At 37.0% G+C, this 13,597-nt stretch overlaps 1 protein-coding gene across 3 annotated transcripts; it reads right to left on the bottom strand.

Moving 5' to 3' along the window:
- Nucleotides 1-1,604: 1,604 nt before the first annotated feature.
- On the bottom strand, nt 1,605-11,136 carry LOC148045357 (uncharacterized). Of its 3 annotated transcripts, none has more exons than XR_015696685.1 (5): nt 11,095-11,136; nt 6,181-6,239; nt 4,777-5,943; nt 3,704-3,820; nt 1,605-1,877 (listed from the first exon to the last, which is right to left on the bottom strand). XR_015696685.1 is itself a non-coding variant. In XM_087715794.1 (5 exons), the coding sequence occupies exons 2-5, from the start codon at nt 5,254-5,256 to the stop codon at nt 1,767-1,769; spliced, it is 306 nt and encodes a 101-aa protein (XP_087571920.1). In that variant the 5' UTR covers nt 5,257-5,943; nt 6,181-6,239; the 3' UTR covers nt 1,605-1,766. The 3 variants fall into 3 exon arrangements, 2 of the variants coding, with proteins under 2 accessions (XP_087571920.1, XP_087571921.1); XM_087715794.1 differs by lacking the exon at nt 11,095-11,136 and having other exon boundaries at nt 4,777-4,830; nt 5,233-5,943; XM_087715795.1 differs by lacking the exons at nt 6,181-6,239; nt 11,095-11,136 and having other exon boundaries at nt 4,777-4,830; nt 5,233-5,949.
- Between the last annotated feature and the right edge of the window lie 2,461 nt (nt 11,137-13,597).

Here is a 13,597-nt window from a genome sequence, read left to right as displayed (position 1 = left end):
TCTCCGTTATTTACTTTTGGTTTCCTGCAAAAATGCCTATTGGGGAAAATTGATTTGCTTAATTACCTTGGCATTTGCTTTATAACTGTGGCATTAGCTTAATGACCAGTGCAAAAAAAAATCAAAAGTAAGTCTTGTCATGATACCTCAATTTACAACCACAATGACTTACGACAGAAAATCGGGACTCAATTACAATTTACAGTAGTAAATCTAGGACTCCCTCTAACATGACATCCATAGGGCACAGATCCTTATATGGGCTCTGAGCAGTATTTTTAGTCCATGTGACAAATAGTATTACTTAATCTCTATTCTTGAATTATTCATATTGTATATTGGAAAATAATACAAGTCCAACTGCATCAGACTGTGGGGCAGCTAATTATTGGGCCAAGTGTTCTGGACCATGTTAAATACAACTTGAGTAAGCTAATGTGACATGACTACATTCAATAACAACAAATTCTGTTGTTTAAGAACAACAGAAAGAAAGAATAATTTTCTTCTACTGATCTGGAACTTTCTGCATTTAGTATTAATGGACAATTCCAAGTTCTACACTTAAGTAGAAGCAATACCCTGTTTCCCTGAAAATAAGACCTCCCCAGATAATAAGCCCAATCGGGCTTTTGAACGCATGTGCTAAAATAATCCCTCCCCAAAAAATAAGCCCTCCCCCAAAATATTGCAGCACAGCAGCTGTGAGGTGACCACGCTTGCCGCCTCCCGCACCTCAAAAATAATAAGATCTCCCTGAAAATAAGGCCAAGCACTTATTTCAGGGGGTCAAAAGAAAACAAGGCCCTGTCTTATTTTCAGGGAAACACGGTAGCAATAGCGCTTCATTGCGGTTTTACAACCTTCTCTAAGTAGTTTACAGAGTCAGCATATTGTCCTCAACAATCTGGGTAATTTTATCTACCTCGGAGGAATGGAAGGCTGAGGCAACCTTGAGCCAGTGAGATTTGAACTGAACTGCAGCTAGCAGTCAGCTGAAGTAGGCTGCAGTGCTGCACTTTAACCAATGTACCACTTCAGAGAGAAAACCTGCCTACATTTTCCATACTAGCATGTTTCTGCAACTCTTCATAGTACCTTTCCTTCCCATCTTTCCACTAAATGTAAAAAAAAAGAAGAAGACCAAATTGCTGTACAGGTGTCTACAACTTTTGGCCACAATTACACTAAATGATGTAATTTTTAAGCAAGTCATTATGTGAATGGATCCAGTGAGTTAGAATGACTTTTACACTAGTTAAGCAGATCACATGATTATTAAGCGAATCATGAGGTTGCAAAGCAAATCTGGCTTCCCCCATTGACTGTGCTTGTCAGAAGCCAGCTGGGAAGATTGCATATTATGATTGTGTGGCTGCAAGACACTGCAAGTAGTCTTAAATGTGAGCCAAGTGCCCAAATTATGATTGTGGGTGGTGAGATATAATGCCAAAAATGGATTATAAGCCACTTTTTCCAATGCCACCATAATCTCAAGCCCTCATTAGACTAATAGTTGCATGTCTAGGAGAACTCCCCAGGCTGCATGTGGGGTTTGTCTGGGTTGTGCAACACCACAAATAAGCCAACACTCTAAATTATACAGCAGGTAATTAAAGTATTTATTGTGTTACATGATTTTAAGACATACATGTACGTTTAAATGTTCATACAAAATAAATTAATATCATTAAAAATAAACTTTGTAAAAAAATATAAACTTGTTTAAACATGGTTCAGTAAAGATTTATTTCCAATTCAGTATTTCATATGTATCTTGCATAGCTGTGCCACATTTCTCTGAGTTTCCCATATCGACGATGTTTAATATGCCTTCGTTTACAGTTTGTCCATAGGTGATTCAGAGATCCATTGACCTGTGTCAGAAATCACATATTTCTAAGTATTACTTGCAAGTTACATAAATAAGTCCTTTGTTTTCTAAAAAAAAAAGCCTAAGCTATTTTTAGTTCAATCTAGTTTTACCTGTTCACTGAAAGCTGCTTTGTCTTCATTCCATTAACAATTACTAGCAAGATTGTGTCATGAAATTGATTCATCAATCTAGATCTGAAAATTTGATTAATAATTTGCCAGTTAGGTGAACCTTATATGCTTCTGTTCCTGAATCCGCGTAACTTCTCTTACAATTTTATTAAATTTCAGTTGAGCTTGACTGTGGATAGCAATGTGGATAGCACTTAGAGTTATATACCAATTCATAGTGCTTTACAGCGGTCTCAAGGCCGTATACAGACTAAGCATATTGCCTCCAACAACCTGTGTCCTCATTTACCGACCTCAGAAGGATGGGCCAACCTTGAGCCGGTGAGAATTGAATTGCTGGCAGTTGGCAGAATTAGCCTGAAATCCTGCATTCTAACTACTACCCACCACGGTTCTTGATTTCATGGCCATCCAGCTGGGTCTAGTGCAGGAGTGGATCATTAATTTTCCCAAGGGGCCACATGAGAAACTGGGACTGTTGTGGAGGGTCAAACTAATAGGGCTCTGAAAGTGCATAGGCAAGCACCAAACATAAGTAAATTGGGGAAAAAATAGCAATCACCTTCAAAACAAAAGCAATGCAATTACATTGCATATGTGGCATACACTTTATATTTTATTTCTAATTTCAAATTTACATCACATGGATTGGACAGTGATAACCAAAGGGTCAGATGTAGCCCATAAAATGCCCTGATCTGGCCTAGTGGTTAAGGCACCAGGCTAGAAAGTGTGAGACCATGTGTTCAAATCCTGCCTTAGGCATGAAAGATAGCGGGGGTAGCTTTGGGCCAGTCAACACAAGATACAATGAATTCATACAGCTTTCTTGTCAATAGAAAGAAATCATTTACCTCTGCTATTTTTGTGAGAGAGATTTTAACCTTTCCTTTCTAACCTACAAACCTGAAATTCTAGGGAGGGGGAGGACCAACCGGCGGATGGAATTCGGAGGAGGCCTAATCTGTGGGATCTAATCGGTCTAGTGGAGGTAATTGGCAGCAGGCGGTCTCTCAAGTACCCAGGTCCAATACCATGTTGCCATATACACAAATTCTTTGAAGCTGTCTATAAGCCACAACGGGACAAAACCTTTACATCTTTGATACAGAATGCCCAAGCCAAATTTTGCAATGCTAACCAGTTATTTCTCTCCTTCACACTCTCCAAGGGAGAGAAAAATGCTTAAGAAGGCATTTTTACAACTTGATCCTAAGCATTGCTTGCTAATCAGTGAGCTCTATCCTTCCACAGGCAACACAGGCGAGCACCAGGACATTGTTAAGATTCAAACCTATGTCCCTTTTTATCCCCCCCCCCCCACATCGCGAAAGCAAGCATGCAGAGGATGGTGCAGCCTTCTCCCCGCCCTGGTAAAGGCAGTGCATTTGCGGACCTCATTCAGATAGTAAACTTTATCTGGAAGGTTAACTGGAATGGATTCACCTTTGAAATATGCGAATGAAGTGCTTTTCCCCCCTTACCCCAAGTATTTCTTTCTGGCAGCGAGATCAGACTATGTCCCAACTACGCGACAATCGCTGAAACAAGCAGTTTCGGCCTTCTACTCATCGGAAGGGGGATTCCATGGTTCATAAGCATTTTTTGAAACATGGTAAGCCTGCTTCACGCGGATTTTTTGACTCCACCCCACCCTTCCCCTGTCTCTTGGATACCGGGGTGGTTGTTGTTTTACCTCGGAGTTGCCGTGGCAGTAATTTTTCAACAGGGCATCGGTGAAATTCACGATCTCCGGTGAATGGATATGGTCTTTGGTGAAGTGGTAGATGCAACCCAATAACTTAACCTGAGACTTTCCGGGGAAAAAGAAGAAAAGAGGACAAAGTTTGAAAAGGATCGTTATACCAAGGCATCCCTGCAGACTATTGGCTGAGAACTAGCTGCTCCTCTTCCCCACCCTTGCAGTCTCCTCCAATGGGCGCCCAACCTCATCAGCTTATCATAGGTGCGACACAGCGTTTGAAAAAAAAAGGTGGGGTTAAAAGCTTTCAGTGATGCGGCTTTGACTGTGGAAAGGTGCTCCACGTGAATTCACTCCCTAGTTAGCTCCAGGTAAGCTTTAGGATCTTGCCAATTACGTAGAGCACCAAGGAAAAGAAATCGATGGATTAATGCGGAATAAAGAAGCTCCGAACTTTCCCGTCATCGCACTTCTCCTTCCTCGGAAAATGTTTTATTTTATTTTAAATAAGAAATTTCCTTTTGTAATTTTAATTTGCTTGGAACGTTTATGTGCTGTTTTAGGAATTGAGCTATGTGAAAAATGTTTTGGGTACTGATAGTAGCCAATGGGATTAGGACAACCTGTAACCTATTTTTCTTCCAAATACTATATACTTAAAAGGAAGACTCACAGTGATTTACGGATATACTTTTTAATATCAACCTTGTTAACTCTCAGGACACTTTTTTCTACTATGTATTCTATCTAAATAGTCTGATTATGTGTTTCTGTGAGTGTGTATGTCTTTGTGTGTGTGTCTCTCTCTGTGTGTATAGATAGATGATAGATATAGAGCATATATGTAAGTGCTTGTATGGATATACACCCCCCCCATACATGAGAGCAGGCATCAGAATTTCATTTTTAATGTGTTCCAGTGTAGTTACAAAAAAGTATATACAATTTATAATGTTTAGAAGGCTGCAAAGAGAACAAGTAAAACATGCAACAATGGATTTGTGTTGTGGCTAGTTAGTCCCTTAAGCGTTTTAAAATGGTTTTTTTCAAGTAACATAAAATCTTACCTCCATTGTACAACAATTCTTAATGTCATTTTTTGCTTTTGTAGTTTTATTTTCCTAAAGAGGAAAAATAAAGTAATAAGTGATATACATACTCTTTTAAGCAAGAGAGTTAAGTATTGATAGGAAAAAAGCTATTGGGCACATAATTATACACCAAAATATTCAGGGATCCTGAGTATTTAAGCCATAAGGAATTTTATAATATGCTATATTATAAATTATGGTGAACAATAGTTTAAAGTGAAATGAAAGTATTGATCATTTAGTAAGTTTGTTCCTGCAATATGCACATCTAAAAAGGGTTTTCTAGATCTAATTTTCTTCTTTCTTGGAAAATTCATACAGATTAATGTAGGGATTTAAGTATGTTATGCATACACTAATTTATAACGGAAGCCCAATGCCCAAGAGAATTAAGATTCAGTTAAAAACAGATGAAAGTAGAATAAAACAAACCTCGTTCACCTTCATTTCAATCATGACCTAAAAGAAATTACAGAAGAAATTAATAAATTTGGTTAAGATTTTAAAAAGAAATTTGTCAGTAAGAACTGCTAGCAATGCTTTACTCGCAAAAGTTCGTGTAGAAGTAAAATGAATATTTTTTTTAAATGCTGTCACCCTAAATCTGATGTTCTGTAACTTCTATTTAATATAAGCCCTTTTGAACTTCTATGAGGCTTCAAACAGCAGTGCTTAAAAACCAGACTGTCAGAATAAACTATTCCTTATTAGGCCAAGTATGGTTTTAATTATTAAAAAATTAACATAATGAGACATAAAAACTTATGACTCTTCACTGTACTAGTTTTAATCATTAAAAATAAGGACATTTTCATTTTTGATAGAAAATCCAGCATAATCTGAATTGTAATAGATGATGGTAAAACTCTTTCCATTTGAAAATGCCACCTGAATTTTAAGTCTTGAGGCATTTACTCTTAGAGAATGTATCATTGATTTCAACTATTGCAGACACTTTAATTAGCTGTATCTATACATTTTACCCTTAGCCCCACCAGTGCCATACCTCTAGCATATTATGATAGTCTCCTTTAATAGCAGTATGGTTACACATAGTGAAATTGTAAGCTCCCACAAGAGAAACATAGAAGGCTAATTGAGTGAAGCCAGTACAATGCAGAAGAAAAATCACTTTGGAAGTTACTGTAAGGAGAAGAAAAAAGAAACAAACGTTAAAAGTAATACCCATGATCTACTTATTGCAAACATTACCTTAATCTAAAATATTAGAATAAAGTTTTCTAGAAATAAAAGAATGAAGCATAGTGTTTCTATTCTCAAAATAGGAGAAAATCAAATCCATCCATTTACCCATGATGACTCTTAGGAATATCAGTTTGTTTCTGATTTCCCTGCAGTAGGATCTCCCTATATATTTACCTTTTTGCCTATGGGTACTCCCCATTTCAAGGATATAGTATTGGATGTCTCATCCTTATCTGAAAATAAATAATTCATAAGTAGTACATTTTCCATTACCAATTTCCCTAGAAACAGGTAAAACAGATATACAAATAACACTAAATACCAAGCAATCTTGGACAGGGTATTAGATGGGGATGATTTTTTTTCAGGCAGGAACTTGCCATACATTATGAAAATAGCCAAAGAATTTCCTGGATTATATGTACAAAGCTGAAATGGCGGGGGAGGATTCTTCAAAACCACGCAATTGACTTTGAATTTCAACTTTAAAAAATCACATATATAAAAAAAACATTAATATATATGCCATTGAGGCTAACTTTTCAAATTTGGCTTAGGTAGGAAAGGCTGTCATCATCAAATATGTTGGGGTTCCCCCTCCCATTTTTCTAACCCTACATGTAGAGAGAGATATGTGAGGGGTTCCTGCTGCTCTCTGAGCTTTCTTTCTTTCAGATGTTTCATTACCCCAACTAGGTAACATTATCAGTGCTAGTAAGCAGTGATTATGTTACCTAGTTTCGGTAATGAGATTTCTGAAAGAAAGAAAGCTCAGAGAGCACCAGGGTCCCCTTATTTCATCTCTAAGCTACAAATACTCTCCTTTTACTGGTAGCTATATGTTTATATGTACTGGTAGCTATATGTCTATGTTTACATGATCATTTCCGTAGCATATTTGCAGTTAGTCAGGAAATAAGATAACTGGACATTCTCACTAGGTGGTGCCGTCACACTTCGTGACACAGTTGAATGAAGTGAATGTATGATTTTCTCAAATATTTTTTTCTTGCCATCTAGTTTTATAATCATCTTTGGTAAAGCTTTGCTAGAAATGTAAAACATGCATGTATTTTGTAAATTTATTGTGGTATTTGTACCCGACCTTTATTATTGATACAAATAACTCAAGGTGGCAATAAGTTGGGCTGAGACAGTGACTGACCCAATTTCACAGAATTGGCTTTCAAGACAAAGACAAGAATTGAACTCACAGTCTCCTACTTCCTAGCGTGGCTGGCACCTTAACCATTGGGCTAAACTATCTAATCCTTCAATTGGCATATTGCCCTTGAGATAGCTTTGTGGGTTTTTTTGTTTCTTTGTTTGTTTAGTTAGCAGAGCTACAATTACATTTTGTGTGTCTTTGAAAAAAAAAAAAGAACCACATTTGCATCCTTATATACCAGAAAAATATTTTATTATATTGGTTGTGAATATATATTTCCAGGTTGTACCTCTCTTAGTTAATCCTACCTAATGTTTCTTAACTGACTTTTTTAATGAACCAGGACAGATTACAAAATCTCCATAAAACCTGTTAACATTAATACTAGTAAATCTCTCTTCTGTTTTCTCTCTGTCATGTGGTGTGCAGATAGATTAAAAGATAGAAATAGAGTTGACTTTAACTGCTGAAATTTCTGTTTCCAAATGTATTGAACAACAATTGTTTGCCTATTACATCTATTGCAGCTTTGGGAGTCAGTGGTACAACTCAATTCCTCTATCTGAAAAGATTGAGATTGCATATATGGCTTTTCTCCATCAGTCCAACCCAAGAATAACATCTGCTAAATCTAATAGGAATCCTAATAATCCTCTCCTAAGCACCCAGTTTTTACCTTTGCTTTTTCACTCTTTTATTTTATGGAAATGTCCAGTAGACCAATAAATATGGTCCTTCGCCGAGAATTTTGTGTCTTAAAAAAAAAAGAAGCCTACTGCCAAACACGCATGTGATATGTTGCTTTCCTTGAAACACGCAAACATGCTTATGAATAATTATTCAGTTTAAACATGTTGGCCTTTTTACAATAATTTTCTTCCATTAGTATCTAATGTAAAATATTATACATAGAATATATTGATTTTAAGTTGCATGAAAGTCAAATACAATGGAGTGTTAGTTATGAACACTTGAAATTACATTCCTGATACATTTTGAAATATGTAACATGTCACATAGAATACGTTTTATAGGTGGTATAAAACTTTGTCAATAATTGCCAAGATAGACAAATCATGTACAAGTAATCTTTGATTTACAATCATAACTGAGCCCAACATTTCCCTTGTCAAAGAAGGCTGTTGTGAGTTTTGCCCCATTTTATGATGTTTTTTGCCTCAGTTGTTAAGTGAATCATTGCAGATGTTAAGTGAATCATCTCATTCAATGAATCTAGCTTCCCCCATTGACTTTGCTTGTCAGAAGGAAGCTGGGAAGGTTACAAATGCTAAACATATGACCACAGAGTAGTGCAACTGTCATAAATACATGCCAGTTGCTAAGTGGCCAAATTTTGTTCACATGGCCATGGGAATACTGCAACTATCATAAGTGTGAAAACTAGTCACTTCTTTCAGTGCTGTTGTAACTTTCAATGGTCACTAAATGTGATCATTAAATGTACCATTGTAAATCAAGGATTATGTTTATGGCCACTCATGCAATGTACTGAACCAAAACCCAATTAACCACATTTTGGTTTAATACGTTGTAAAATCTAGTCAATTTTTCAATACAGGTAGTGTTCAAGTTATGACCATGATTGAGCCCAATGTTTTATGTTGCTAAGTGAGAAATTTGTTAAGTGAGTTTTGTCCCATTTTCTTGCCACTGTTGTTAAGGGAATCACTCCAGTTGGTAAATTAGTAATGCAGTTATGAAGTGAATCTGGCTTCCCCACCAACTTTGCTTGCCAGAAGGTCACAAAAAGATGATCACATGACCAAGGACACTGCAACCATCATAAATATGAGTCCCACTTTAGGATCTTTCTTGCCATAGTTGTTAAGTGAATCACTGCAGTTGTTGAATTAGTAACATGGTTGTTAAGTAAATCTGGTTTGTCCATTGACTTTGCTTGTCGGAAAGTTGCAAAAGGTGATTAAGTGATCCCAGGACACTGCAACCCTCATAAATGTGAATCTCTTGCAAAGTGTCTGAATTTGATCACGTGACAATGGAAATGTTGCAGTGGTCATAAGTGTGGAAAAATGGTTATAAGTCACTTTTCAGTGCCGTTGTTAACTTCACACAGTCACTAAGTGAATGGAGGACTATCTGTATAGGTACACCTTAATAAATAATGCCAATTGGAATTGGAATTGCCATTACTAAGTAATATGGTTGTAAAGTGTGACATCACATGACTGCTGCATAGCGTCAACAACTCCTGGTTGCTGTTGCTAAGGAAGGACCTTGCAGATTGTTAAGCAAGGATATCATGTCACCATTTTCAATCTGCTAACTTTTCCACTGACTACTTGCCAAAAGTTACAACATCATCATCATCATCATCAAATGCCCAGATTGTGATTATGTGACTGGTTGTAAATATCATTTGGTCGGCCCTGTTGCATGTTTGAATGGTTGCTAAACAAGTAGTTGTTACACGAGGAGTAGCTAGTATCTTGTGATAATGAAAACGGGTGTGACCACAGAAGCTCTGTTTTGTGGCATATGTTTTCTAAGTACAATAATTTTATCTATGACTTAGTCAATAAAAGACATACCAGTTCATCCAGTTGACCAACCGTAATAAAAAGCAATTATTAATGTCACTTCTTCAATATATTGCATCAATTTTTCCTTTTTTATATCTAGTTATGACCCCAGAAAAATATGCCAATGGAGATTTATCTGAGTGAAATAGATGTAACATTGTTTTCTTGCATTAATTAATTCAATGGCTTTGTCACATTTCAACAAGTTGTATTTTCATCTTCTGTGAGAGATTTTGGTTGGATAGCTCATCAAAGGAAGATCTTTTATTATGACAACAAAGGTGGGTTTTTGTATAATGGCATGCAAAGATGAACAGATGTAATAAAGTAGGCATTTAAAAAATCTGGTCCCATTGGCCAGTCATTTATTAATTTTTCTTCCCAGAGAAAATCTTGCTGTAGTTAGGAATGTTCAAAGGTTGTGGGACAAACAAGTAAGGAAGTATAATCACCCTGAAAATATCCTTAAGAGACAAGATGATCAGCAGCAGCAACACCAACAGTAGCAACAGCAGCAGCAGCCTAGGCAAAGGTCAGATAAGAGGCAATTTAGCCTGCAGAAATAGCAATAGCACTTTGACTTATATACCGCTCCATGGTGCTTTACAGCACTCTCTGAGTGGTTTACAAATGCCCCCAACGATCTGGCTCCTCATTTTACCGACTTCAGAAGGATGGAAGGCTTACTCAACTTTGAACCAGTCAGGATCGAACTCCTGGCTGTGAGCAGAGTTAGTTTGCAATGGTGCATTCTAATCACTGTGCCACCATGGTATCACCAGAAAAAAAATGAGCTGTATCTTGAAGAGATCCTCCCTAGTTTTTGGGACTATAAAGACAAGAGAGATTGTGGTTTTGGACTTGCAAGATTCTATTACCTTACAATATAAGAGAGTTCTAGTTCTCATGGTTGGTGTTTTTCGTCTGGACTACCTCTCCAAGGACTGATACAAAATATTTAAAAGAAAATGACAACCTATAAATGATAAATGAGAAGAAAATGCAAGGCAGAGCATGAAGGAAATGTATTTACTTCTCTCTGGTCAGGTATATTTCAGTCCTGATTGAAACTGCTTATTTACTTCTATGTGGATTTAAGGCTCATGAAGAAGAAGGGGGCGGGGAGAAGTCAGTCTTCTGGCAGTAACTAAAAGTCATTTCCCCACCACACCACTCATCTGAACTTTTTACTGCAAAAAAAAAAGGGGGGGGGAGAATGATTCACAAAATCTTCAAGAAGAGTGAGTAGTCCCAGTTTGATTGAAAACAAAAATCTCATGATTTTTTTAAAAAGATAAATTATTTAAAAAGAAATATGTGTTATAATTAAAAGGGTTTATTAATAAAAACAGTACTCACATTACTTCTTATAGTTTTTCAGTTCAGGACTATACTTTAAGTAATGTAATTTACAGCCATGGGTGATATTCCAATCCTACCTCATAATGTTCTCTATTGGATGGCCATTTATTCTCTTTTGTGGAATTGATCAAGTAGTATTTTACCCTTATCCGGACCTGTCTTAGGATGGCTTCAAAAAGGGCAAAAATGGTTAGGCTTTGTTATGTGTTGCTTGAAGGGAAGTCAGATGATTGTCAGTGTTATAAATCGTGACCCGACAAAAGCGCGAACATCAAAAGCGCACCGACAAAACCGCGGCGCTAAAACCGCGATGTCAAGAGCGCGCCGACAACAGCGCGATTTAAGGTTAGGGTTAGGGTTAGGGTTATTTTTAGGGTTAGGTTACAGAGCGCTTCTGTCGGCGCGCTGTTGTCAGCGCGCTTCAGCGCTCATTCGTCGGCGCGGTTTTGTCACCGCGGTTTAGTCACCGCGGTTTAGTCAGGTGCGCTTTTGTCGTTCGCGCATTTGTGGTGGAACCGTTCTAAATAGAGGCATATATCAGGAACACAGTGGGGAAAGCAGACTGATAGTTTTCTGCTGATTCAATGTTGGACAGACAAGTCAATACTGGGGAAGTACCATCAATGACTGGGTTTATCTTAATGTTAAGCCACAAACAAAATACATTCTGATTTAGCACAATGTATATGAATCTCCACTGAGTGGATTCTTATGTACTGCTAAACTGATTACTCCCAGTTTGCTAAATAAATCATAAGTTATTTATAAATCATGTTAAGCTATATAACACAGTGACTTGTGTCAAGTACAGTGGCTGTACTTGTCTGATCTCATTAAATAGAGATCAGCAAGTCATATTAGTATGGTTAGTGAGAGCTTTGTATGCACATCTGTATATATATAAATGTTTAGATGCATTCAGGCCAGCTAGGTTCTGATCTGCCAAGACTTAAAAAAACAATTTAGCCCATTTTAGTACCATAACAATTTGTAAAGTATTTAAAAGTGAATTGCTATTTAAAACTTTCCATTCATTAAAAAGTTTAAATGATAGTTTCCAAAAGTAAACTCTGTCTGTTAGTGACCTATTACCACTTTGTGGGTGTGATATCATCCCACAAAATAAGAGACAAATTTATGATATCCGTGGCTTCAAAAATTGGCTTTATAACATTCTTTTGTTCTTCTGGAAAAAGGAAAGATATGCCTTCCTGGCAAACTGTAACCTTCATCTTTTATAAAAATTTACCTCTAGTCAAAATAACAGTGTTTGCCTTCTTTCTTTCTTTTTTTTTTTTTGGTTTAAATATGTGATTGCATTTCCTGAATTAATGGATTTATCCTTTATCCTATTTTTAATCCCAGTCTCTAGTGCTGTTGTTTGCAGTAATAATCATAAAATCCTTTTATTATATTTATATACCACCCACTTCTCAACAACTTTGACCACTGAACAGAACAAAATAGGTTCAATATTTTTATGCCCCTATGTGAGTGAGAGAGTTATTTATTTGTTAAATTTATTTGCCACCTATCTTGCCACTTGCCTGAGTCAGGCTGGACATGTTCGCATATGTGCGCTGACCAACTGCTTGCATTGTCTGGTTGCAAATAGGCCAGAGCCCAGTAGTGGGACCTCATCTGAAGGTTGGGACCCCTGATTTATGGCTTAGTTTAATAAATGAACCCAACTGTGGCTTTTTTGTCAATGTGTATGCATATCTTCAAGTCAGTCTTGACCCCTCGATACTGCCTGGACTAGTCCCTGCAACTTTCTTGGCAAGATTTTCAGAAACGTCTTGCCATTGCCTTTTTCCTTAGGCTGAGAGTGGGTGACTGGTCCATGGTTGCCCAGCTGGCTTTTTCCGTAAGATGGAACTAGATCTCATAGTCTCTGGCTTAGCGCTTTAACCATGACCAGTTCTCAACTCTGGCTTAATTAAAAATCATAATTAAGCATTGCAAAAAGTACAAACCCGTGCAGTGTTATAATATGTGATTTTAGTTTACTGGTGGTGTTATATAATCATTATTATTAAGGCTGAATATAAATGCACACAAAAAGAGGTCAAACTGACGAAGCAATTGCGCAAGCTGGAGATATCTGGGATGGTTTAATGAAGTGAAGAGAGGTGATTTATATGTGCTCTATGCTCTGTCTGAAGGACTTGTGCAATTTTACTAAGCAGGGCCAACTCTGCTTAATTGTTCGAAATCAGCTAATTGCCTTATGTTATTACCTGGCTGGGTTGTATAGTATTCTTTTCAAAATAAGTATTTCGAGATAGTAAGATTACTGCACTTTTCCACTATTTCTTTTCAGCTGCACATAAAAGAGCCAAAGTTTTGATTACACCATTGTGCCCATCATATTGACTGTGTGTTGGCAAGTAAAATGTAATTGTTAATTATGAAGAATAGAGAAGACAGCCTGTTCAATCACTGCTCTTTTTCTACTCAGCTGACAGAGTTGGCTCTGATATCTCTATTAAGAAATAGA

The sequence above is a fragment of the Thamnophis sirtalis genome, unplaced genomic scaffold (assembly GCF_051295495.1).
Source record: "Thamnophis sirtalis isolate CommonGarterSnake01/CBP01778 unplaced genomic scaffold, rThaSir2_p1.2 scaffold_5, whole genome shotgun sequence".
NCBI classification, from domain to species: Eukaryota; Metazoa; Chordata; class Lepidosauria; order Squamata; family Natricidae; genus Thamnophis; species Thamnophis sirtalis.
This window is presented reverse-complemented; position numbering and strand designations above follow the sequence as displayed.